The sequence below is a fragment of the Simochromis diagramma genome, unplaced genomic scaffold (genome assembly GCF_900408965.1).
Source record: "Simochromis diagramma unplaced genomic scaffold, fSimDia1.1 OVJJ01000026.1, whole genome shotgun sequence".
In the NCBI taxonomy this organism is placed as follows: Eukaryota; Metazoa; Chordata; class Actinopteri; order Cichliformes; family Cichlidae; genus Simochromis; species Simochromis diagramma.
This window is the reverse complement of record NW_024386985.1, coordinates 6,310,018-6,333,683: the sequence shown is the minus strand read 5'-3', so window position 1 is coordinate 6,333,683 and position 23,666 is coordinate 6,310,018. Positions and strand designations below refer to the sequence as shown.

Sequence of the window (23,666 nt, the reverse complement as noted above, 5' to 3'; positions counted from 1 at the left end):
GAAAAGCTTCTTACAGAAGACGTTACAGGTCTGTGAGAGCCAGAGATTTTCCTTGTTTGAGGTGACCAAATACTTATTTTCCACCCTGATTTACGAATAAATTCTTTACAAATCCTACCATGTGAATTCATGGATTTTTCTTTCACATTCTGTCTCTCACAGTTGACGTGTACCTCTGGTGCAAATTACTGACCTCTGTCATCATTTTAAGTGGGGGAACTTGCACAATCGGTGGCTGACTAAATACTTTTTTGCCCCACTGTATAATCCTACCCCCACCTTAACCCCATCTGTCACTCCTACCATACACCTCACCACTGTTATTCATGAAATGTCATTCTTTATGAGGCAGAAATCTCTGTGGACTATGATGTTTCCAGACAACATTGAGATCTGCAGTGAGAGTAGGGGGCAGGTGGAGGTGAGACTGGAGAGGTGGAAGTATGCCCTGGTGAGAAGAGGAATGAACACTGGTTGAAGTAAGACAGAATACACGTGTGTAAATGTGAAGGAGATAGGTGAGGATGCAGGGAGCAGACATAGTGATGGAAGATGAGTTAGAGATGGTTTGGGGATGTGCAGGGGAGGAGGAGTGCCAGGTAGGAGGAAACGAGGAAGACCTCAGAGGAGGTTCATGGATGTAGTGACGGAGGAGATGAAAGCAGACCACACGCTGTGGCGGAAGCAGCCAAAAGAAGAAAAACAAGATAAAGCAGCAGCAATAATTTGAACTTAACAAAATCTAATGTGACGCATATAAGATTGTCGTAATTATATTCTAACAAATACCTGAAATTAATAAGTTTCGTATCAGGGACGGCGACGCGGAACCTTTGTGTCTGTCCGCCTGGTTCCGCGGCGGGATTTAGCTGTGACACAAAGCTATAGCGTTTCCGGCCAGCTCAGCGTCAGTGCTGCGGTGTTGTCAGTTTTCAGCCTGTCAAACGGAGCTTCGAGGAGCCTGCAGTGTGTGCTGAGCAGCGGAGCTTTTCGCAGAGATGGTGCTGCTGACGATGATCGCTCGGCTGGCTGACGGCCTGCCGCTGGCCGCCTCCATGCAGGAGGACGAGCAGGTGAGGATTATTAGTGAATGCTTGTATCCTGCACTAATGTTATAGTGACACGCTAGCCAACGTTAACCCGCCGCCAGCTGTCACGTCCGCCTTTAGAGCACTTGTTTTCATCCAGATGTGGGTCGTTTGAGGGGGCACCGGCACCACCCCCACCATGACTTTCTGGTTTGGCGTGTGAAAGTTAATTGAGCCGTTTGATTTGCTGATAGGTATCCTGCTATAGGCCTGTCCTGCTGTAGGCCTGTCCACCTGTCCACCTCGTTATTTACCTGCCTGAAGCGACTGAGTCATCAGACCGCTTCTGCCACAGCTTTTTATTTCACGTCATTACAGCATCGCATAAGTTCAGGACTGAGATATGAAACTTTGACCTCTCAGCACCATATCACCCCATTAGTGCACTTCGATCTCGCATTGGGGGGTTACGTTTGTTTTCTAGAGTATTTAAAAGTAGAATGGGAGGCAGGGCTTTCAGCTTTCAGGCCCCTCTCCTGGATTCAAGATAAGCATATATGTAGGGCTGGAACAGGTGACCCTGAATCCTCACTTAGTTACAATAGGTGTAGGCTGCTGGGGGATTCCCATGATGCACTTGGTGCTTCTTAGTTCACTCACTATGTTTTTATACACCTCTCTGCATTTAATCTTTAGTTATTATTATTATTATTAATCTCTGGCTCTCTTCCACAGCGTGTTTCTGTCCTGTCTCCCTCCCTGAGCTCGGTTCAGTGGGAGATTTCTTCCTGTTAAAAGGGAGTTTTTCCTTCCCACTGTCGCCGAGCGCTTGGTCATAGTGGGTCATCTGATTATTGGGGTTTCTCTCTATTATTGTAGGGTCTTACAATATAAGACCGTCACCAGGCTGGTACTGATGTATGGCTGAAAGATCGAGCATCCATCCATCCATTCATCTATTTGCTAATATGCTCATCTAGCTCAGGGTGGTGGGGAGGCTGGAAACTGACGTGGTTATTTGTCAGTTAGTAAGTGACTGACTCACTTTATACCTATCATTCATTATTACACTGGTTAACACTAAGTGACTCCAGTGAAGTAGAATCCACTCCCCACATTTTATTATTACCTGTAGATGAAATATGCCTGATGACGTTGGTGGACTTCTTGAAATGTTCAAATGGATGCCATTTGTAACATGAGTTGTTGCTTTTAAAACCTTTATGCTTGTGCTCGCCTTGACTCTAACATCTTTTCCTCCTTCTCTTGTTTGCTTTCATGAAGGGAAGTGAAAAGGTTTGTTGCGTCTCCGCTCTGTGCCTCAGCATCACATGTGTTTCTCAAACAACCACATTATCTATCTGTGAATTAGTGTCATCGTTTAACGTCCCGCCGCTGTCTGAGTATGTCTGTAAAACCCTCAGATACATAACATGCTCAAATCTACGTTGCCTTCATTTCTTTTGGTGGTAAAATGATCACATTGGCTTCTAATTCTGCTGCATACGAGTCAGATTTTGATTAATTTCTGTGTTCTCTGTGCTCGATATCAGTACTTGTTTTTTTAGTTTTTTTAAACCACTTATGCTTTTCATCTCTTTAGCTGGGCCGGGACCTTCAGCAGTATCAGAGTCAAGCTAAGCAGCTCTTCAGGAAACTCAATGAGCAGAGCCCCACACGCTGCACTTTAGAGGCCGGTTCGATGGCGTTTCAGTGAGTGAGAATCCAAACCGTCTCAAAATAATCGTCTCTTTGTGGTTTGCGAGGAATTAAGCACACATGGATAGATGTTTTCAGTGCATTTCCTCATGCTCCACTCAAAGTACATTTTTATGTTGCTTTTTTTCAGCTATTGTATAGAGAAAGGAGTGTGCTACCTGGTGCTTTGTGAAGCCAGCTTTCCCAAGAAGCTAGCCTTTGCTTACCTAGAAGACCTCCAGGCAGAGTTTCATGAGCAGCACGGAAAGAAGGTCCCCACAGTATCCCGGCCTTACTCCTTCATTGAGTTTGGTAAGAAAAGACATGTAGTAGTAGTAGTATAAACCGGGTTACATGTTAAACCTGTGCAGGAAACACTCGATCTGTGCTCTTATGACTGCTCGTCATAAAGCCACAAACAACAAATAAGAAAAATCCGATAAAAACATGTCCAGCTGTCTTTGTGAGAGCCATCAAAGTGATCGGATTATGTGAAACTTAAAGTCTCACCTTTGTCTGTACCCCTTCAGAGGCAGGTTTGAGGATTGAGACTTTGTTTTAGGGCTAAACTTAGAACGAGGTTTAGGTTAGGGGGTTTTGGCACTTAGCTGTGATGGTTACATGTAAGTATGCAACGCTGCATACTGAGCAGAGCAGGCAGCAGAAACCTGAAAACCAATAATCCAAGCAGTTTCAGACTAACAGAGAGTTCTCTGATTATTTCTAAGATGCTGACACATGCTTATGTGCTTCTGCTGCTGGTGACTATTAATATTTTATATGTTCAGTGAAGTTGTGGTGCTAGGGGCTGATTTTTTATTTCCTCCCTGCAGATGAACTCAGGGTGTAAATCATTGTGAAACCACACAGAAACCTCCAGGCTGAAGACACTGAGGTGCCAGAAACTGCGACTCTTCTTAAGAGCCGCTTGATGTGTTTGTGGCTCTAAAAACAAGTCGGTCGCCACAAAGTATCCAAAATATGAGCAGCAAAAAAGTGTTTACAAAACTCTGGGTTTTTAATAAGGAGTCTGTGTGTGAAACATTTCGGAATCACTTAAATTTAAATGAAAAATACTGATAACAGGAATTTATCAGAGGACTAAAAGGGAAGAAAAGGATCAGCTCTTGTGTGACTAGATCTGTTTAATAGGTCAGCATCAGCAGTCTCTCTGCTCTCATTCAAAGCTGGGAAATGTGTTTTCTATGAAATTCAATAAAAATCCACTTTAGTCCTCCGGGGAAAGTGGATCCTGGCAGTCAGCGTGTTTGTCACAGGCAGGGCTGTGAAGTAACTGAACACACAGAGCCTGAAATAACTGTGGGCTGTCTCTCTCTTCAGACACCTACATTCAAAAAACCAAGAAGTCGTACATCGACAGCCGAGCGAGGAGGAATCTGGGCAGCATCAACACAGAACTGCAGGACGTACAGAGGATCATGGTGGCGAACATCGAGGAGGTGCTGCAGAGAGGAGAGGCGCTTTCCGGTGAGTGTCTGTCATCTGTGTTCGGGTCAAACGGAGCCGTGATGGGAGTTTTCTCTGCGTGCTTGTGCTTATCCTGCTCCTTCCCAACCCCCCTTTACTTTTTTTTCTCCCTCTGCTTTCTCCTCCTCACAGCACTCGACTCCAAGGCCAGCAACTTGTCCAGCCTGTCGAAAAAGTACAGAAGCGACGCCAAGTATCTGAATACCCGCTCCACCTATGCCAAGCTGGCAGCTGGAGGTGTCTTTTTCATCATGCTCATTGTCTACGTACGCTTCTGGTGGCTCTAAAAGAGGAAAGGGAAAAAGAAGAAGAAGGAGGAGGAGGTGCCGAAGTGGGAAAATGGGCTGCTTAGAGTCTGCAGACACTAAGAAAAGCTGTTACCTTCGACTAAAAACACAGGATTCCTGCTCTTAATAAGACTTTACAAACATGCCACCGCCCATTTTGTCCTCGCCTGTCCATGGATGTGTGCTCTGAATATAAATGATGTCATAGTACATAGTTTTATTAATAACAATTACACAACAATGCTCTCGTAGTAGTCGGGGATTTCAGATGATGTGCGAATGTGGGAGTGTGTGTGTGCGTGTGTGCGTGCGTGCAAAAAAAATGAAAAGTTTTGTGAGTTTTCAAAGCTGTGTCGTGCTGTAACAGGAGCGGCTGATTGTCCACCTAATTTCATTTTTTCCTGCGCTTCCTTTAATAAAATAATCATGGCAGTAATGGACAGCATATCCATTAGAGTCTAAGAGATTTCAAAGACATGGCATTAATATTTTTAGGATGTTAAATCACCCCGGCAACGTAATAGGAAAAGATATCCAAGTCAGCTGTTTTTTTTGTTTGTTTTTTTAAATACTGTGTGGAAGCCTGCAGACGCTGTTTGACCTGATTTAATTAGCCAAGACGTGTGGGATGATGGTGAGCCAATCAGTGACTGTACAATAATTATTGAGTAAAATACAAACTGTGCTCGGTGGATCACTGAAGGTTAATATTTAAAAGCTTATTATTGTTTGCATGGTTAAATAAGGAGTAGGTCCAATGATGAGGAAGTCTTCATGTCATGTAAAAGTGGCCTTGATTATATTCAGCTTTAGCCCTTAGAACTGCCTTTTTTTTTTTAAGAGTGGCTTTAAAATTGTAATATTTCCAATAAATGAAAGCTCCATGTGTGCGCGTCTTGATTCTGAATATTATATGGTATATATTAATCTCTATCTCAAATACTGAGTAACTTCAGGTGATGAGGAATATTACATTTAATCCCAATAATTGTTGTACAGTCTGGTAACCCTCGGCCACGTGACGACGCTCCCACCATGACTGCAAGCAGGCGTTCAGAGACATTTGAAGTTCAGCGGGCTCCTTTTGTTTTGTAAAATTTGTAGACTTCATTTAAAGCTGAGAGTCGCCGCTGTTCGCTCTCAGCTGGAAAGGAACCCGCCTCTTTTCCTGTTCTGTCATCTCTCTATGAATAAAGTCTTTTACACTCAGGCGCTCGGTCTGTCAGAACACTGAGCTGAGCTCGTCATCATCATCATGGTAAAGCAGCATGCATGGAGTCAACAGTGGGGTGAGATTTGATCATGTGGTTTGTGTACTCATGACTGCCACTTTATAAGGCACACCTGTCTGATCAGCCAATCACATGGCAGCAACTCTGAATTTAGGCATGTAGATGTGTCCAAGGTGACCTGCTGAAGTTCAAAATGAGCATCAGAATGGGAAAGAAAGGCGATCCAAGTGACTTTGAAGTCAGATACTGGACATTGCTGTATATGAAGCATGTGACAAACTTTCTCTTTCTTTATCAATTGGAGAACCTTAGATTTCCACACCTACAAAAGTTTTTAGCTGTTTGCAACCACCTGCAAAGACTGGCGATACCACCCATGGCCAGCAGGTGGAGCACTGTGCTCGCTGATGCAGTTCCGAGTTCAGTCCTGAAATAAACTTCAGCGGCTGGTGTCCTCCTGTTAGTCGAGCTCTAAATCATGGGTTACTGTCAAAACTGGGGGGAAAATACAGGTTACGCCTTTGGGGTGGAAAAGAAAAAGAAAAAGAAAAAAAACTCGACAGCTATGCTTGCAGGGACCTGAAAATGCAACAACGTATAGCAGCGTAAGCAGAGCATTAGTCAGAATCTTGAGCTTGAGGTAAAACAGGAAATGTCAGAAAGAGAAAAAAGAGAAGCAGCAGAGTAGCGTGCCAAACACAAACCACAGGGCACAGACTAACCTTTTCACCTCTCAAGGGAAGTGGGTATTTGTGAGTTTGGCCTCAGTTGCCATTAACTTATCTTTGTTAGCAATCATGTTCCACTAAAACTGCTTGAAGATGCTTGTTTTGTATCTCTTCCCTTTTTCTTTATTAACGATCACAGCCCTTTTGTCTCAGTGCTTCTCTACACTGCTCTGACTGTTGGTTTTGCAGCCCTGTCAGTTTTCATCGTGTCCTGTTTATTCGTTATTGTCACCATATCTTCTCTGCCAGAAATCCCAAGCTACATTCAGTGTTTATATTCACTTATTAATGCATAATCGAACATTAAAGTTTATCTAAAAGTTGAGATGTGCCAAACTTGCAAAAAAAAAAAAACAAGCACGAAAACACACCAGAAGCCAGAGCAGCGGTGCAGCCGTGGTTTTTGCACTGCATCTGGATTCCCATCACACACTTAGACTAACTGAAATTTCTTGCAGGCCACCGATACTCTGTCACCACGTTAACATAAATGCGTTCTCGCTTCCTCTGCGTTCACTCTTTTTCTTCAGAAATAAGACTTTTTTTTAAAAATTAATAAATTATTATTTAAATGCACCTAAAGGCGAGCGTCAGACAGGTGAACTATGAAACACGGTGTGTGTGTTATTCTGCAGGTGCGTCCCTTTCACAGTTTTTAGAGAGAGAATAGCTTCTCTTCTTTCACTCCATTGCTCTATCTTTCTCTCCTTCCTCTCCAGGTTACCATAGCAGCAGTGAGTGTGTGACAGTCATGTGAAAACGAAGCTGATTGGATTAAAATACTTTGTGTGATCAGAGGTCAGGAAAATGGCACATGTACAGAACACACATAGTCTGACTTTACCACACACACGCACACACACAACTGAGACATGCTGAAAGATCAGGTCTTTCAACTGATCTGACTTTTTTTTTATCAGTTCTGTGCTCTCTTGTCGACTCATATTGCCCTATCTTGATTAAATTTCCTGTCAAAGACACAAATAGAACTAAGACACCGTCCACCCACTCTCGACTTCTCCCGAGACTTTAGTGATCTTAAAGAAACGGGGCATTAAAGAAATGTGACCTTTAACTTTAGTTAGTTTGTTCAAGGGTTGTGCAGAATGAAAGAGATTGTAGCGTATGAAAAATGAGACAGCCAAAGTTTCAGTCATGTTTCTGACAGAGTAACCTAATCATTTTACCTGATGCAAACACCTGATCGCTATCTCTGCCAAGGAAATATTTTGTGTTTAGTTTGGCTGGTTATTAGCAGAGTAACACAAAACTATAACTAGCAGTGATGCTGAGCCCAGCTTTGAGTGAATAACTTCTCAATTGATTTGGATCTAGTTTTTTTGTTTTGTTTTGTGGTTTTTTTTTTTTTTTTTTGTTGGTTCCTTTACAAATTGCAAAATAGGGGAAAAATCTGACATTTTTATGTCATGTCATCAGAAATACATATCCTATGAAAATAGGGGGAAAAAACAGGATACGTTTTCTTGATGTTATTGAAGAAACATCAAAAACAAATCTGGATCCAGATATCATTCTGCTTTCACTGACCCAGTTCTTGCACAGGTATACAGTCATTTCATGATCATTGTTTCCTTCCTGTTTTCCATCTACTTGGTTGGTTGTTTTGACCAAAGGTTTAACACAAAATGCATTCATTTTATCTTAAAACTGGTTCTGCACCCTGTAGCATTATTTACATGTTACTTTAAATTACATTCCACTGCCTACATTTACTTCCAGTATAATTATTTCTTGTAAAAACCTGACTTGTTACTCCCTTATTCTAGCCTGCCTACTTTTAAGTACCGTATTTACATTGTAATTACACATGGTAGCGCAGTGCTTAGCACTCCTGCCTCACAGCGAGGGAGTCCCGAGCTTGAAGAAGTTTGTGCAGCTTCCTTCCACAATCCAAACACATTCAGTGATCCCACTTCAGATGTTATCCGTCCATACAACGGGTATTTGTTAGCAGAAATCAGCCCCATAGATATGGGCCAGTAGAGGCCTTCTCCACCTACTAATTTGTTCAGAAGGTTGTTATCTTCCATATAGATGGAGGATCACTAACAGGAGGATGGGAAGATTCCAGAATCAATCAGTGGGGTTAGATCAACTGGTGATTCTAAATTCCCCATAGTGAGTGTGAACGGTCATCTGTGTCTCTGTTTTAGCCCAACGCCAGGCTGATGACCTGTCACGGTGTGTCCCACCTCTCAGCACTTAGTCACAGGCTATATTATAAAATGTTACTGTGACGCTACAGCCTTCATTGTTAATTATAAATACATGCACAGAATTTCTCTGAGATCTGTTGAACATTTGTTCAGATATAGTCTGAAGCAAAACGGGGGGCTGACCAATATGCATGTGTTCAAATCAGTCTAAAGGGCTAAAGTATCATTCCCAGTACATTCAGAGTACACAGAAAGGCTCGTCCTTCACAATTAAAAAGAACTGGGAAATCTGATTTCTCCAGTCAATCAAATAGTAATAGTTTGTAATGAAGTGAAAGCAGAATGGTAATTCACTCTCATAACGTGCCTGCTAGTCACCTCTAAAGGCCATAATATAAAACATATTCCATCAAACTTCCCACCTCATCCCAGTCTCTTCCCCATCATCCTCTTGCCTCACACTCCCGTCTTAACCAATCAGACCAGAGGGAAGCTGCAGAGAGAGCAGCTGTACAGCAGAGGAGCGGGTCATAAAACGCAGAGGGCCGAAAGAGGAAGTAAAGGGACCTGATGAGTTATTGCCCTACAAACGTACACACCGGGTCCTGGGAACCGGGAACTTCTCACAGGGGGTCAGCGTGGACCTGCTGGGCCCACTCTCCACTCCGTGTATGCTTTACCACCTTATTGCAGACCAATGACGAGCTCTCACATCTTCCCTACAATAATACTCCACGTCCATTTAGAAAAAGAGCAAACCTGTAAAAGAGTCATAAATTCTCTTTTGAGAGCATAAAATATTTATCCTGAGTGTTAAAACTGCCTTTTAGGTTTATAAAAATGCGGCTTAAACAAAGACGGGAGTGGGGGGTTAAAAAAGAGGAAGCTCAGCCATGTTAAATTTAATGTCAATTAATTATTGTAGCGATTAAAAATGATTTATGATGATGTGCTGTGAGGTACTGTGAGGTACACAGGTATTCATCTCTCGGATATTATTGTCGCATGCATGCAGTCCTGAGCTGTGACTGTGAGAAAGCGATGGCCGAACTGTGAATTCCAGCCGTGCCTGCTTTTTAGTGGCTTGTGACTTTATGATGCACTTAACACTGGAAGATATGCCACACACACTCAGTTTTGCACTCACTATAACTTTCAGCATGCCACTTCAACTCAAAAATAATATGGTCTGTGCATATTTTGTACACTCAGAGTGGAGAAAATGCCCTACAAACAAAATCCATGTTTCTTGTGAACATATGCTGTCGCAGAGTATGAGTTGGTTACTTCAGCCCGTTAGTTGGATATTAGATTAGTTTGACCCACACGCACCCCTGGGCCTGGATGACCGGGACATGACGGATGAGGTTTGAGATTTAGGTGCCTGTGTGTCTATGTGTTCCTTCTGACATTACTGTGTGTGTCTGCGTGTCCCTGTGTGCTACGTGTTAATGCATTAGGCGACCTTGGGTGGGAGTTGCTCGGACTCAGTTTGCCCTCCCTGAGACCTCTCTCAGATCAACATATCATCAGCAGCATAACGGGTGCAGTTGTTACAGAGTCTTGGTTGCAGAGGTCCAAACTTTAACTTTTAACTTCGGCTTGTTTCTGACGTTTAAAATACTTTTACATTTATAAAGGTATATAAATATGATATGGTGATATCATTATTTTGGTTCAATCCCAGTGCTTCAGCGTGAGCTTAATGCAGTGTCACACAGCATTTTTATATTTTTTCCACAGCAGATTACATTAGTTTCAGTTGTACTTCCATCCGTCGCCTTTCTGAAGTGCAAACTGTAGGAGGTGTCAAAATTAACACCAACCTACACAAATACTAACGTTTCAAATATTATTCCAATCTGTGCTTCTTTGTGGCTAAGATGTTAGATTCTTGCAGTTGCTCCGTGATTGCCTGCTTTTGTTTAACTCTTACTTTCTGCAGCTGACAGTAAAACTATATTCATCCCAGAAGCCCCGTTTTAGAAGACTGAGGGCTGTTTGCTTTCCACAAGTGAGAATTCATGTGCATGTGCGGTGTGTCCGGGGATGTATTTAAAATCCTATCAAAGTGCTCTAAATTTGTGTCCTACTAGTATTTCTCAAATGCATTGCAAACCCTCGTCTTTGTGAACTTGTTTCGCTGCATTAAAGAAACAGAAAAACTGTCCTTCGTGAGTTGAGTTAAATCAACTCACTAATGCTTACATATAGAGCTAATATGCCAGTTTGTCTCCGCTCTTTGTGACTCGGGGAGTTGGGAAGAATGGTGTTATATACGTGTACTTCTGGGCAGGCAATATAAACCTTGCAGGGCCCAGATGACACTGCTGGGGCTGTTATTTTCCCACAGTGCAATATAAATAGCCTGCTAGTGTGGGGTGACGGTGGGCACGCTGGGACGCTCACGGGAGGATCCCATCCACACGCAACAGCACATTCCTGTCCACCTGGTCCTGCCAGAGCCCCAGGTCAACTTACAAGATGTGTTCTCATACGCGTGCATGCATCCTTCCTCCTCACACCTTTCCTTCATCACCTGTTTCCTCACCTCTCTGCCAGCAAACCCTCTTCCTCTCGTCAGGAACTGAAGTTTCTGCCCACATCACGCTCGGCCACATCGTGACTTCGCACTCTCTGACTCTCCACCTTTGACCGCCGTGGAACGCTGTGACGCACACATTTGATCATACACACTATCTTAGTTTCTCACACAGAGCTGATCACAGAATAGCAGGTCAGCCACTGCCAAACGCTGCACTAGTATAACTTGTTCTTCGAAACCAAAGCTGAAGACTGCTAACAGCTAAGCTGCGTGTGCTCACTAACTGATTCATCAGCTCAATGAGAAAAAATATGAAGCCTCAGCTTTATCTTGATGAGTGGTTTAGTCAGAATAAATCGGTTTTGAGTGATTACGAGTGTTTGTGAAATTACACTTAGTATGTTGAGCTTGTCAAGATGTCCCCATCTTAAAATTTTACAACAAAATGAAGCCAGTAAAAAAACAAAAACAACTTCCACTGGTATGTTTACTTTCTCTAGGCAATCCCATGTCTCACCAAGTAAATGATTACACTGATTCCATGCTGATCTGAGACCCTTTTCGACTTACGTGGGCATTATCTGCCTCTTTGTTGACATTTCGATCATATAACCTCAAGTTCACACAGTAAAATTATTTACAATGTTTAAATATTTTGAAACCCTTCTAACAGATTTATATCTCTCTGTAAATAAGATACCATGTGGAGTCTTATCTTGTTGACCCGACGAGTGGCCAATCTCCATCAAGGAGATCTGAAATCTGAAGGATCGCTCTCATGGCTGACGATTTCATTGTAACCTTTAAGACAATATATCCACAGGTCTTTTATCGTCTGGAGGCACGCATGTCACACACGTAAAGCTGTCTGCAGGCTGTCTCTTTTATGGCAGTCAAAGTGGGTCAGTCAGGTGATAATCAACCTTAAATATACCCCCTCAGCTTCTTGTCCGCTAGATCTGCTTACACTGTGAAGATGGCATTAGATAAATGATGCTTCCTGTGCAAATGTGCATGTGTCTTAACAAAGGCACAGAGGTCACGAGAGCTTCATACCTGCGTTCAGGCTCATCTCAGCAAAGCCTGCACAAAATGCCAGCTTGTCAACACTCTCAGCGGAGCTTACGGACTGCACTGAGGTTTAAGAGTGCTGTTCTCAATAATGTAATTACACAGTAAGTATGAAGCATATAGAAGCATCCAGAACTGACATGCAGCAACCACTTCAGCTATGCACAACTGTTGATGCAAGAAAATCAGCTGCCACAGCCGAGTAATGAAAAGCGTATCGATGCCTGCCTCTACTAATTATAGAAAGGCATCATATACACACTTCATACTATCTGCCACCATCAAACATAAAGGCAGTGTAACACTCTTCTTGAATAACAGGCACCGATTTGGTTTCACATGGCTGTCACACTCGGGAAAGATGGCATGTTTATGGTTAAGGGGAGTGGACAAGATCGCGCACAGGCTGTCCCTGGAATAATCAGTCATGACTATCTGTCCCCTGTGTGCAGCACAGCTTTACAAGCCGACAGCTGGAGTCACCCTTGACGGATGAGTTTCAAATCGGCGTGAAGAGCCCAAACACTGATGAAAGTGGCTCTCACCAGCGTGGCAGGGCCTCGTGGCTCTGAGCCAGGCCAAGGGTAGTTAAAATACAAAAGACTAATACTCACAAAGTTGGTCTGAAATGTGCCGCATGAAAGCTGAAGCGCTGGCGAAGTAACTACAGTCTTTTGTTGCCTGGTAAACTCTTGATAAACAAGCGACCTGAGGCTGGAGCTGCTGATTAGTTTCAGAAAATGTGGTTTAAAACACCAGGGTGGCTAAGCTTTCTTTCGCTTTTTACTGCTTTCTCTGAAATCATGCCAAACTTGTGTGTTAACGCATTCTTTTCTCAGAGTAATGGCAAGGAGGAACTAATCAGTGTTTTCTGCTTATGAGGCACAGCCACACCCTTTCTCACTCCATCCTTCCTAAATTACAGAAGCCCACATCTGGGGTGACGTCATTAGGACAACAGAGCTGCAGACAAAGTGAACCTTTCATGTGATTTATATCACTGCTAGCTTTAATGTGACATATGATATTTATAAGAAATTCTGGATTTCACTAATGGCCTTTAGTGACATAATGAAAGAAATGTGAATGCAGAAGAACCAGCAAACGTGAGACGGGGTTTGTCAATAAAAACAGCTTCTGACCAAACGGCGTGTTGTCGTGCCAACACCTGATAGCCAACCATGCATGGAGAGCAAGAGCTTGACATTGGCCGCAGCAACAAAGGCATTGTCAGTACGGACCCCTGAGGAGATCAATTTGCTCTCCTCTGGTTCCAGGCCTTTCAGCAGAGTTGAATAGAGGACAAAGGGCCGCTGGTGGCAGCAGGAGGCTCGGCAATATTTCTGTAATGGGGTGTAAAGACAAACAAATCATTGGGATGAGACACTGCTTTGTTATTGTGATGAGCCTGTGATTTACACCTGGATCATTCCTCCTGATAGGGGATAATGAGTCTGGGATTTGTGTGATCACTAACAGCTTATAAAGCAAGTGTGATGGGCCTGTCTGAGCACGGAGGAGTGATGAAGCTTCCAAGAAAAACAAAGCAACAGTTTGAAATCCCCAAAGCATTTATTGCCTTTCAAACGTTTTCCTTCTGGTAGGTAAACATGTAGGCGCCTGGCTATCTGTGTACCTGTAAAACGTGTAGCTTCTTATGCAGCTCTTTCTGTCCAATGATACTGATTTTAAATGAGCTGTAAAATTAAAATAATTTTAAACAAGCTCGTATATTTCTTTTTAAAAGTCACCTTATGACACACATTATTAAAAGGAGGGAGGGTGGCGTACAACAAAAAGTGTTTTTGGAGCTCACTAGAAGCCACTGTTGATCCACATTCAGTCTTCGATGTTTTACCTTTAAAGTCGAGATTTCTGTTCCCCAAAAACACCTGAAAAGCGCGGAGGTGCTAAGCCCGGGCAGAACCACAACGGTAACGAAGAGCGCTGCTTAAGTGTGGGCGTTCACAGACGTACCTGGAAAAAACGTGCAGCACCCGGGGAGGAGAAAGAAAAGAGAAGAAATCATTGAACGGGTTAATTTTGAGTCATAGCAGACTTCGAGAGAAGTAGAAAAATGAGAAAAAAAAATTCCTCCGCCGCGGCGACACTGAGAGCGAAAAGCATCTAAACCCTCCTCCCGTCTCGTTCCCGAGATAAAACAAATATCAAGCGACACTGTTTTTCTCCCCGTGGTATAAGGAAGCTAAATTTGGATTTAAGCCCCGTGTTCTCAACGTATTTTAGTGTCTTTTTAAAGCTCCGCGATAGACCCTCGCGGTGTCCGGCGGAAGGATACGTGCTGCGCTTCTTCTGCGGTCGTGCCTCGAGTAAGCGCAGAGAGGTGGAGGAGCGAGTCGCTGCCGTGTGCGACGACACAACTTTAACTTTATGTGAGTTTTAAACGGTTTTAATGAGACAGGTCGTTAAACACGTACAGGGGAAAAAACGTGACATGTTCAGAGTCCGCGACTGATCTCGAACGTCTCCTTTTTCCCGCCTGAGCCATCTCCTGCCAAACTTTCTGAGAAGCGACGAACCTCCGGGGAGACAGCTCAGCTTCGGGCTGGCGACCTTATGTGGATTTTACAGAGAAAATGGAGCAGATACCCGTGTTCTCCCCGGGGAAGTCGCTGGCCTTTGTCTTCTGCTTCATCCAGGTCTCTTTAGGTAAGTTTGGCGCTGTGGCGAAACCGTGGTGTGTTTTAGTCACCGGCCGCTTGCCATCACGTTTCGTTGCCTCTGCATCTGCGGACACACTTAGCATCTCTTTACACTAGCTAGTTAGGTGAGGTCAGTTTTAACCTGTTAACTCTTTAAAAAAATAAACAAACAAAAATAAAGTTTTCCTTTGGCTAGCTTTAGATCGGAGGTGAGCTATGGAAGAGGTTTTAATCGAAGTTTGAGGTGACTTGGTGGGGGTTTTCTGGGCTCCTTCGTGGCCTTCTGAGACACACGCTGGGTACCTTTTACTTTGAGTGGACTTTCCTGTGCTCATGGTCGCTGACTTTTGTATTCGTTAGATTTAAAATAAAGAGAACGGCTTCACACCTCCATGTGGACCAACTTCATCCCCTGTGCCTAATTCAGGGCGTTATGGTTTAGTTAATGCGGGTACTACGGCCTAACGCACGGCTGTGTCGCACCGCTGCCCAGATGTTGAGCACCGAGCGCTGGAGAAAGAATTCAAAATGGACACTTTATCTTGTTTAGACTGCTCAATTAACAGAGTTGTGTCAGCACACACTGACGGTAATACGCTTTCTGCGGTGTTGCTTTTCAGCATTTGGGGGTTAAATGTCATGTGAGTGTACAGTGCGGTTGTGTGTAAGAACTGAAAATGTAAATGAAGTTCGCAGGAATTTACGTGCAAAATACATCGATGTACATTTTTCAGTATAAATGGTAATATCAGCATCCCCTACACCTGTCTTTTATTCAGTTTTTCTTAACCAGTAAATTCTTCTTGTTTTTTGGCCACTCGCTTATCTTTAAAAGCAGTTAAAGTCTCTCTTTATTTGGCTTAAAGCAGCAAAATGACTCTGGCTGGAGGTCTACCACAAAAACAGACAGTGATGCCGTTTTGGTTGAAACGCAGTTACCGAACTTATTACCTGCTGGTTTGGTCAAGGTGATACCCAGGTAACAATAACATAACAGTATTGGCATCGCCCAGTTTTTTTCAGGTTATATTTAAATGTATTTTACTGTTGTTTTAGAAAACAATAATGCTTTAAATATAACTGAAATAAGGTTTGTTGACAATGATTTGTGTATGTAAACACAGCTGCATCGTCTGGTTAAGATAAGATGCAGCTCATTGGTGAACATCACAGGGATGTGGCTGGGGTTAGATGGGTTTACCTTCATTCTGAGCTCTTTTGTGGTTATGTTTTGCATCTATAGATGACCCTGATCCTTGACCTTTGGTGTTTCTTTTTTTTAATGAATGTAGTTTTGTGATTACTGGAGTGTGTTTCTGGGCTTTTACTGTGATGTGTGTGTTCTTTTTTTTTTTTTCTTTGCTTAGTTAGTTTCAGTGGTGGCTCCGAGAGCCATGAAAATACAAAATAACCTGCCGGCCTTTGTACTCTTTTTATATCCTTTACATAAAGAGAGTACAAAGGCGGGGGAATTGATTTCTGTCCCACATGTTTTTCTAACCTTTCAGCCCAGAGCTCCAACCCTGCTCTTCTCTCTCACGGTTTTTTATGGATTATAGGTGACTTGTGAACAGTGAAGTTACACAAAAGGAAGACAGACAATGTAAAAGTGCTGCAGGCAGTGCAAGGAGAAGCACAGGAATGTTGTTGGTGTTTGACATTCCTCCCTCCCTCTCTGTTTCTCCCTCCCTTTCTCTCACACGCTGTTTGCACCACAGTCAATCGTCCTCGTTTTTGATCTCGTTTCTTGCCAGTAATGAAGCTTCATAATGTCTGGATGCTGTCTTTGCCGCATCCTTTGATGCGTGTAAGTCAGCTATTCATGTGACAGGATGACACGTTAAAAGATTTTGATCGTCTCGATAGCACGAAGGTGGTTTCAGGTTAGTTAATTCACAATGAAAGCCTGCCAAACGTTTGTGGGTTGAGAGCTTTTAATGAGAAGCGGGAGAGCACGAATCACAGCTCAGTCTGGGGAAAGGCGCAAAGGTTTGACCTTATTCTCGGTCGGGGCCAGAGAGTTCTCATTCTCGAGGAAGCGTAGGTGCCGTTGTTGTGGCACACGACACAGTGTTGCCCCTGTGCTGCGGGCATGTGGATGGTTGCAAATGCTTGCCCAGTGCAAACGGCAGACTGCTACTATGCGTGTGCGTATCTATTTGCGTGTGCGTTTGTATTGTATTGTACATACACGCTGACAAAGAGCAGCGATTGTACCACCCGCGGTTTACTTGCATCTGACCCAAGCTGCCGCCTGGTGTGAAATATGATTTATCTGCAGCAGCCTGTGCCCAGTGCAGGGAAGACAAAGATGTTTATTGACCAGCCCACAGCTTTTCATTATTTGCTAATCTCCTGCCCTACCTACTCACTGTAGTCGTGTTACTAATAAAGTGAATTGAAGCATCCTGTCGGTGACACAATCCAACTTTCTCACACAGTCTCAGTAAGCTAAATTTGCTATCGCTTTATTGTGGTCATATTTCAGATTGCATACAGTTAAGTTAGTCATGTAGCTACACAGCTCTTCCTCGTGTGTTTTGCCGCCACGTTATTTGTTTAATGTAGTAGTAAAAAAAAATTGGATAACCACACATGTCGGTGGGAACTTCTGAGGGCACTGTCTTCCGCATATACTTGGTTTTGCATTTACATGCACGAATGCAGTGAATGTGGCCTCTCTCTCTAGTTACCTTTCCAAAGAATAGATGTAAATCTATAGACTTGGTGTGGTTATGGTCTTGCAGTTGGTTAGCAGTCAAGATGAAAGTCCTAGTAATGGGCTTGACACCATTGTTCTGCGCACTGCTCAAACCACCAATTCCTACTAAACCAGTTTTGTCTGAGTGACTTTGATCCACGCACATTAAATACACTTCAGGCAAAAACCAGAATGAAGCTTTGTGCACGCCCTACGTGAACCACATGCACCATTACTATAGCAGGCAGAGTTTGTGGCTCTGAAAGTCGAGGGGATTACAAAGCGTTGTGTCTGCACTGTTGAGCAGGTTAGCAAATTAACAGGGAATTATTGCGGCCTGCATTCCTTGGCCAATGCGGCCCCGTAATCCTGGAGACAGGCAGGCAGGGCGCATGGAGTAATGAACCAAGTGGTGCACATCAGACCGGAGGCAGACGGAAACTACACGGAAAAGCTCAGAAAGAAATGCTTTGCCGTAACGGGCCACAGTATTAGTTTCAGTCCTGTGTTTAATATTCAGTTAATCAGAAACTTGTTACTGTGATTGCTTCCAGTGTTCAGTTTGTGAATTCTCCACCAGCACGATTGATAGTCTAGCAGTGCTGTAGCGAGTCATCAACCGCAGGTAACTGTTATCTTTACACCTATGCACTAATTACATGAAAAAAAAAAAACAGTTTTACTTCTGAAATGGGAGACGGCGTTAACCAAAATTCACCTCGAGTTATTGAACACCAATGGAGTGTTTAGGTCACGGTCTGAGCTAAACATGCACTACAGTTTAAAAAAAAAAAAAAACTGACATAAGGAACAGCACCAGCAGAACTGCTCATAACTAATTAAACAGAGCCAGCATCTTTACCACATTACTACACATGGCACGGGTAACTTGTGCGTTAGTGAAGGCACCATTAATGCTGATTGATGTACAGGTTCACCGCACAGCCTGCATCTATTTTCAGGAAAAGCTTTGCGTGTTTCAGCGAGACGGTGCCAAATCACATCCTTCGAGTTTTCCAGGAGCTTTACTCTGTAGTCCAGACCCATCACATATTGAAAACATCTGGTACATCAGGAAACCAAAAGTAACGAAGGATGTCTCAAACAGATGAGCGATTTAACTATGGGAAACATTTTGCTTTCAAACCTTCAGAAATCAGTCTGCTCACTATGCACTCTCTCAACCGGTTGCTGCAATCACATAGTAAGCAGCGTATTTTTAGAAAAATACCTAATTAAACAAAATGCAAATTTTTTCATTTAAAGATGAGCTTTAAAATAACTTAAAATATACATTTACTATATGATAAGTTTGCACACAGTGGTAGAAGTAGGGAAGCAAGGTCAGATTGTTTTCCATTAGATTCTGAACGATCGAGGGAAAGTCCCTAAATTTGTCTTGTCTGGATTACTCTCCTTGTTTCTTTCTTTCTCTTTTCCCTTCAAAACACACACACACGCTGAGAAAGCGATCCAGCGCTGTATCCTGCTGTCCAGCTGTACAAAAACACCTCGGCCCTGCTCCGTATGCTCAGTTGAGGCTCGTCCAACTTTTCCAGGCAGTAAAAAGCAGCGAGGCAGTTGGTTGGTCAGTGGGATAATTACTGAATCATTTTTTCCCCCTATATCTTGACCTCAGTCAGGATTTTTGTCCTCCATCTTAACCTAATTTTCATCAATTAAAGCAAATGACTACTTTAAATGCTTTGTGCTAGTCGGTGGTTCACCCATGCGTTTCTAATGAATGGGTTCATAAAATCTTTTCAGTGATTTAACAGACTGCAGTGAAAGTTTTGGGACAGCTGGTGTGGTCAGAGTTGCATTAAACAATGCTCTGGATGTAGTCCTCAGTAGTTTATTACAGATAGCCTTGCGTTTAAATGTGCCGTAATCTCTCCTGATAAAATACTAAAGATCAGCTCCAGACATCCCAGTTAAGCATGTTACTGTCTTCCTGTATGACACCACCCTCAGTCTAAAGGGGACCTGGAAGACTTGAGCCTTGAAGCCCGTGCTTGGTCTGCGTGCTCGCTATCGCCACTGTTTGTGTGGGCCAGTAAAGCTTCCCTAAGGGTAACAGTGTTTAGTTTGTGCTTTGTCTCCCACCGCACATGCTGAGCTAAGGGTATTTTATTGCACGTTACCATGACAACTGCTTGGCCTGCTGGATATGGAGGCTTGTACAGCAATTCCAGGAAATGGGGTTACTTCCTCACTCAGCGCGAACAACTTCCTGCCCTCGGCTGTATGGGTATTTGCCCGTACTCTGGGACACTCGTTCGTGTGGTGTCTTTGTCTGCAGTTTCATAATTACTTCCCCATATCAATCCACAGCTATTAGCTCAAACTCCGTCTCGTCTCGTCTCCCTCCCTCCGTCTCACTACCTATTCGTCTTCTTTTTCTTCCTTCTTCTTGTACGAGCTCTTTAGGGACCTGTTATGGTGACTTATAAAGTGAGCACCACTAGCCAGACTCCACTTGGACTGTGGTTTCAGGCTTTTCTTTACATAGATTTTTATTACATTTAAGTCTCAACATTTTTAGCTTTTAGGGCTTTCACATGAAAATATAGGAAGCTTAAAAGAACACATCGGTTTGAGAATTTCCACAAGTGCATTCTGAACTCGACAGCCTGCTGGACATAACCACTGAGAAATGTCTTGTTTAACATGTTTTAGACGTGTGGTATAAGCTGTGCAGAGCATAAAGGTTGATTGTGATTGCTCAGTGTCCTGCTTGTACAGTCTGTCTTACTTTTCTGTCTTTTCCTTATCAGCAGCAGTGTGTCTACAAAGCTCCTCTGTTAGGTTGCCACATAGTGTGTGGTGTGATATGGGGAGAGTGTATCAACCGCACATCACACCAGCGCGAGTGTCACTTTCACCCCTGAACTACATGCTGTCACAGTAATAGACGGGCATTTTGATTTCGACTGCGACTGTCTGCTGTGGGAGTTGCTCAGCTCACTTAAAAAAAAAAAATCCAAAAGCAGTTGTTTTGGAGAATGTCCTGATGGCATTAATATCTGTATATTAATATATTATTATCTTACATTTCTACTTTTCTAATATATTTGAGACATTGTTCTGCGTTTCAAGCATTTTCACTATTTCCAAATCCAGAAGTGAGATTTCTCTCTTGGAGGCTGTGTTACACATTGTGTGACCACAGCTCGTAGTGGCATTCTCATGTTCAAAAAGTTTGTGACACTTCCACCAGAGTCGAGCCAGAGTCACCAATGCTGGTGATTGCTGCCACTGTAATAAGCCCCGATTGTATCACTGCTCCCTCGGCCACTGTTGTGTTTATGTCTGACTCTTCACCATCGTGACTGGTGTCACCGTGACAGAATGCTGCCAGTGCCTGAAAAAGGCTTTTAACAGACTAATTAGTGTCATCTGAAGGTGACAATAATACTAAAAGACGACTGTGTCAGCAATGATGAGCTTGCCTTTTCTCAGCACCCTAAGTACATTGAAAACTCTAAATGTGCGGTGCAGTTTTAAAGGCAAGAGTTTTCTTATTTTAGAACATAGCAGCACACAGATTTACTGGTACAGGGCCAACTTTAAAAAATCTGACAGCTGACAGAGTTATATTACATCATGACATCGTTTTTTTTTTACATCCTGTTTACCACTATAATCACAGCTGGTTCAATTATGGATGAGCTCCTTTCATGGTTGATAAAAGCCTCTAAAATCCACAAACCTGGCTTTTATCTACCCCGTGAAAGGGCACAAGTAGCTGTTTTTCCCAGGTTAAGTGAATTTGTAGTAGTCCGTGTGTATTCATTAGCCTCTCTTTTGACTGTTACTGATGAAAACCGGATGCCTGGATGAACATGCAAATTTTATTGCTGCAGCACTGCATGTGCTCAACTAGAGTGTGCACAAAATACCAAGAGATGATAATTGATTGGCAAAAGGCAACAGGTAAATTATGTTATCGTGTTTTTTGAACCAGTGGAAGAATTACTTAGATTTAGCAAAGCTAAACCAGACCAGAATCCAGGTCTGTTCAAAGAATTCAATTGAATAAGTTTCAGTTCACAGTAACAACATCCAGAGTGCACATTACCCTTTTTTGAGACAGCTGGCACTGCTGTTGAGAAATCAGCTTTTTTCTTTAAGCTGAAATGTTTGAAATGGCTAACACCAACAACTTAGGAGGCTAACATAATGTAACTGTAGCATTAACATTTAAGTCTACCTTTTGAGACAACTTTTTAAGAAAGGAGTTTGCATAGTACTGACTACTATTAGGTAATAATACTATATTTCTGGTATTGTGCCATTCCAATAACAGATCCATTTTACAAGTTTAAATAAGGCCGTACTGTGTGCTGCACATAATACAATGAAAGCCAAAATAAATGTTCTCTATGCAACTTATTTCTGTGCAGCCTCCTACAGTTTTGAGTGTGCAATGATGTTAACATGCTAAAAGCATGAGGACAGTCTGAAGAATAATCTTCACAAAGGCACCTGTACAGAGTCAGCTTCCATCACCAGGGATCACTCACAGCTCTGTTTCAGTCTTATCACGCTGCACAGTCTATAAATCTGTTTTTGTACTCACTCATGCTTTGCCGTCTTCTTTAAACACTCACACACACACACGCGCATGCACACACGCGCACACACGCACACACACACACACAGTTTGAAGATAAGGTAGCAGCAAGTGAGAAAATGAACAAGGGCTTTTGTTCCAAGGATCCAAATAATCACGAGCATTCAGTCAGGTAACTTGTGTGTTCCTTCACAGCTCACCACATCTGGTGGTAGTTTCACTGTTGACTTTGTCGATCGAGTCTTATCAGGGCTCTCATTCCTGGGAAATGTTCCTGTCCATGGATCATTGATAGTAAAGTGTGAGAACGACTAGGTGGAAGGCATACAATGTTACCAGTCTGGATTACAATACACTCATCAGTCATATGAATGTGTGTGAACCAATTGTTTTTATTTTGGAAAAACAGATTGCTAAACTGTTTTCCAACCTTCCCGTCCGGGAATTGGTAACCTGTATAGCGGGTAATTCAGCTGTGTGTGTGTGTGCGCTTTTTAAAATGGCGTAATAAGAGGCAGGCTGTCCCAAATCTGGTAAGATCATTGCATCTGGCATTACGACAGCTTGTATGGGAAGCTCGTCAAACCAGTCAGGGGATGAGAGCACAGTTTTCCGGTCTTTGCTCTCATACTTCCATTCTTTCATTCCATCTGCCTTCATACACCCGTCTTCTCAGCTCATCATCCTCTATTCACTCAACTAAAGAACTAACCAGCAAAACACAGTAAAGCTATCTGCTAGAGGACTAGTATCCGGTGTTAGCAAAGTGGAAATCTTTGTAATCATTTCTATAAAAGCAGATAAAACATGACCTTTACCTCACATTATGACTTAAAAGTGATCAAAACAGAAAAAACCCTAGGGTCACATGTCTTAACCACATAAGTATGGATTATCTTCATTGTGTTAATATGTATGCATGATTTTTAACCAGGGCAAGCGCAGACGCTGTGTGTCAACAGAAGTGGTCCCAAAATAGCACGATATAGTCTGTGGTCTGTCATACAGCAACAGCAGTCTGATATCAACTCACACTGAAGTGCAGTGGATGCCTGTGCAAGTGTGCATATCGTGGGTAGCATGTGTGTGTGCATGCCTGCTGGGATTATAAATTTCACTGTGGTTTATGTACGATATCCCCGTGTTTAATGTGCTATGTCCATCAGCCTCACTCTGAAGCATAAGTCTCCTGGACCAGACAGTGAATGCACAACACTTTTCAAATAAGCTGTGTGCAAATTTATCAATAAAATAATCATAATAAACAGGATTAGCTGTCATTATTGCCCTCGTGGCTTTTTAACTTGAGTGACACTGTGATTAATCTAGACTCAGGAAATAACACCACTGCTGAGCGCACTTCCTGTAATGCAATGACTGTTTTGTGAAGACATTGTTGGCGTTTCTTCTAAATCAGCTGACCTACCCTCAGTTTTGTAAAAAGAGCTCTGTTCTGCAGAGTGGGGATGCAT

General features: G+C 42.9%; 2 protein-coding genes across 4 annotated transcripts in view; both read left to right on the top strand.

Moving 5' to 3' along the window:
• Positions 1-875: 875 nt before the first annotated feature.
• Positions 876-5,711, top strand: sec22bb (SEC22 homolog B, vesicle trafficking protein b). Of its 2 annotated transcripts, XM_040040430.1 has the most exons (6): positions 876-1,073; positions 2,313-2,324; positions 2,632-2,741; positions 2,878-3,038; positions 4,068-4,214; positions 4,347-5,711. In XM_040040430.1, the coding sequence occupies exons 1-6, from the start codon at positions 999-1,001 to the stop codon at positions 4,499-4,501; spliced, it is 660 nt and encodes a 219-aa protein (XP_039896364.1). In that variant the 5' UTR covers positions 876-998; the 3' UTR covers positions 4,502-5,711. The 2 variants fall into 2 exon arrangements, with proteins under 2 accessions (XP_039896364.1, XP_039896365.1); XM_040040431.1 differs by lacking the exon at positions 2,313-2,324 and having other exon boundaries at positions 877-1,073.
• An 8,624-nt stretch (positions 5,712-14,335) lies between these two features.
• Positions 14,336-23,666, top strand: part of notch2 (notch receptor 2) — a 40,203-nt gene continuing 30,872 nt past the window's right edge. The window contains exon 1 of one of the 2 annotated variants that reach the window (XM_040040425.1): positions 14,336-14,924. In XM_040040425.1, the coding sequence (XP_039896359.1) occupies positions 14,852-14,924 (73 nt within the window). In that variant the 5' untranslated portion in view covers positions 14,336-14,851. The remainder of the gene's footprint in view (positions 14,925-23,666) is intronic. The other variant, XM_040040426.1, reaches the window with a different exon arrangement.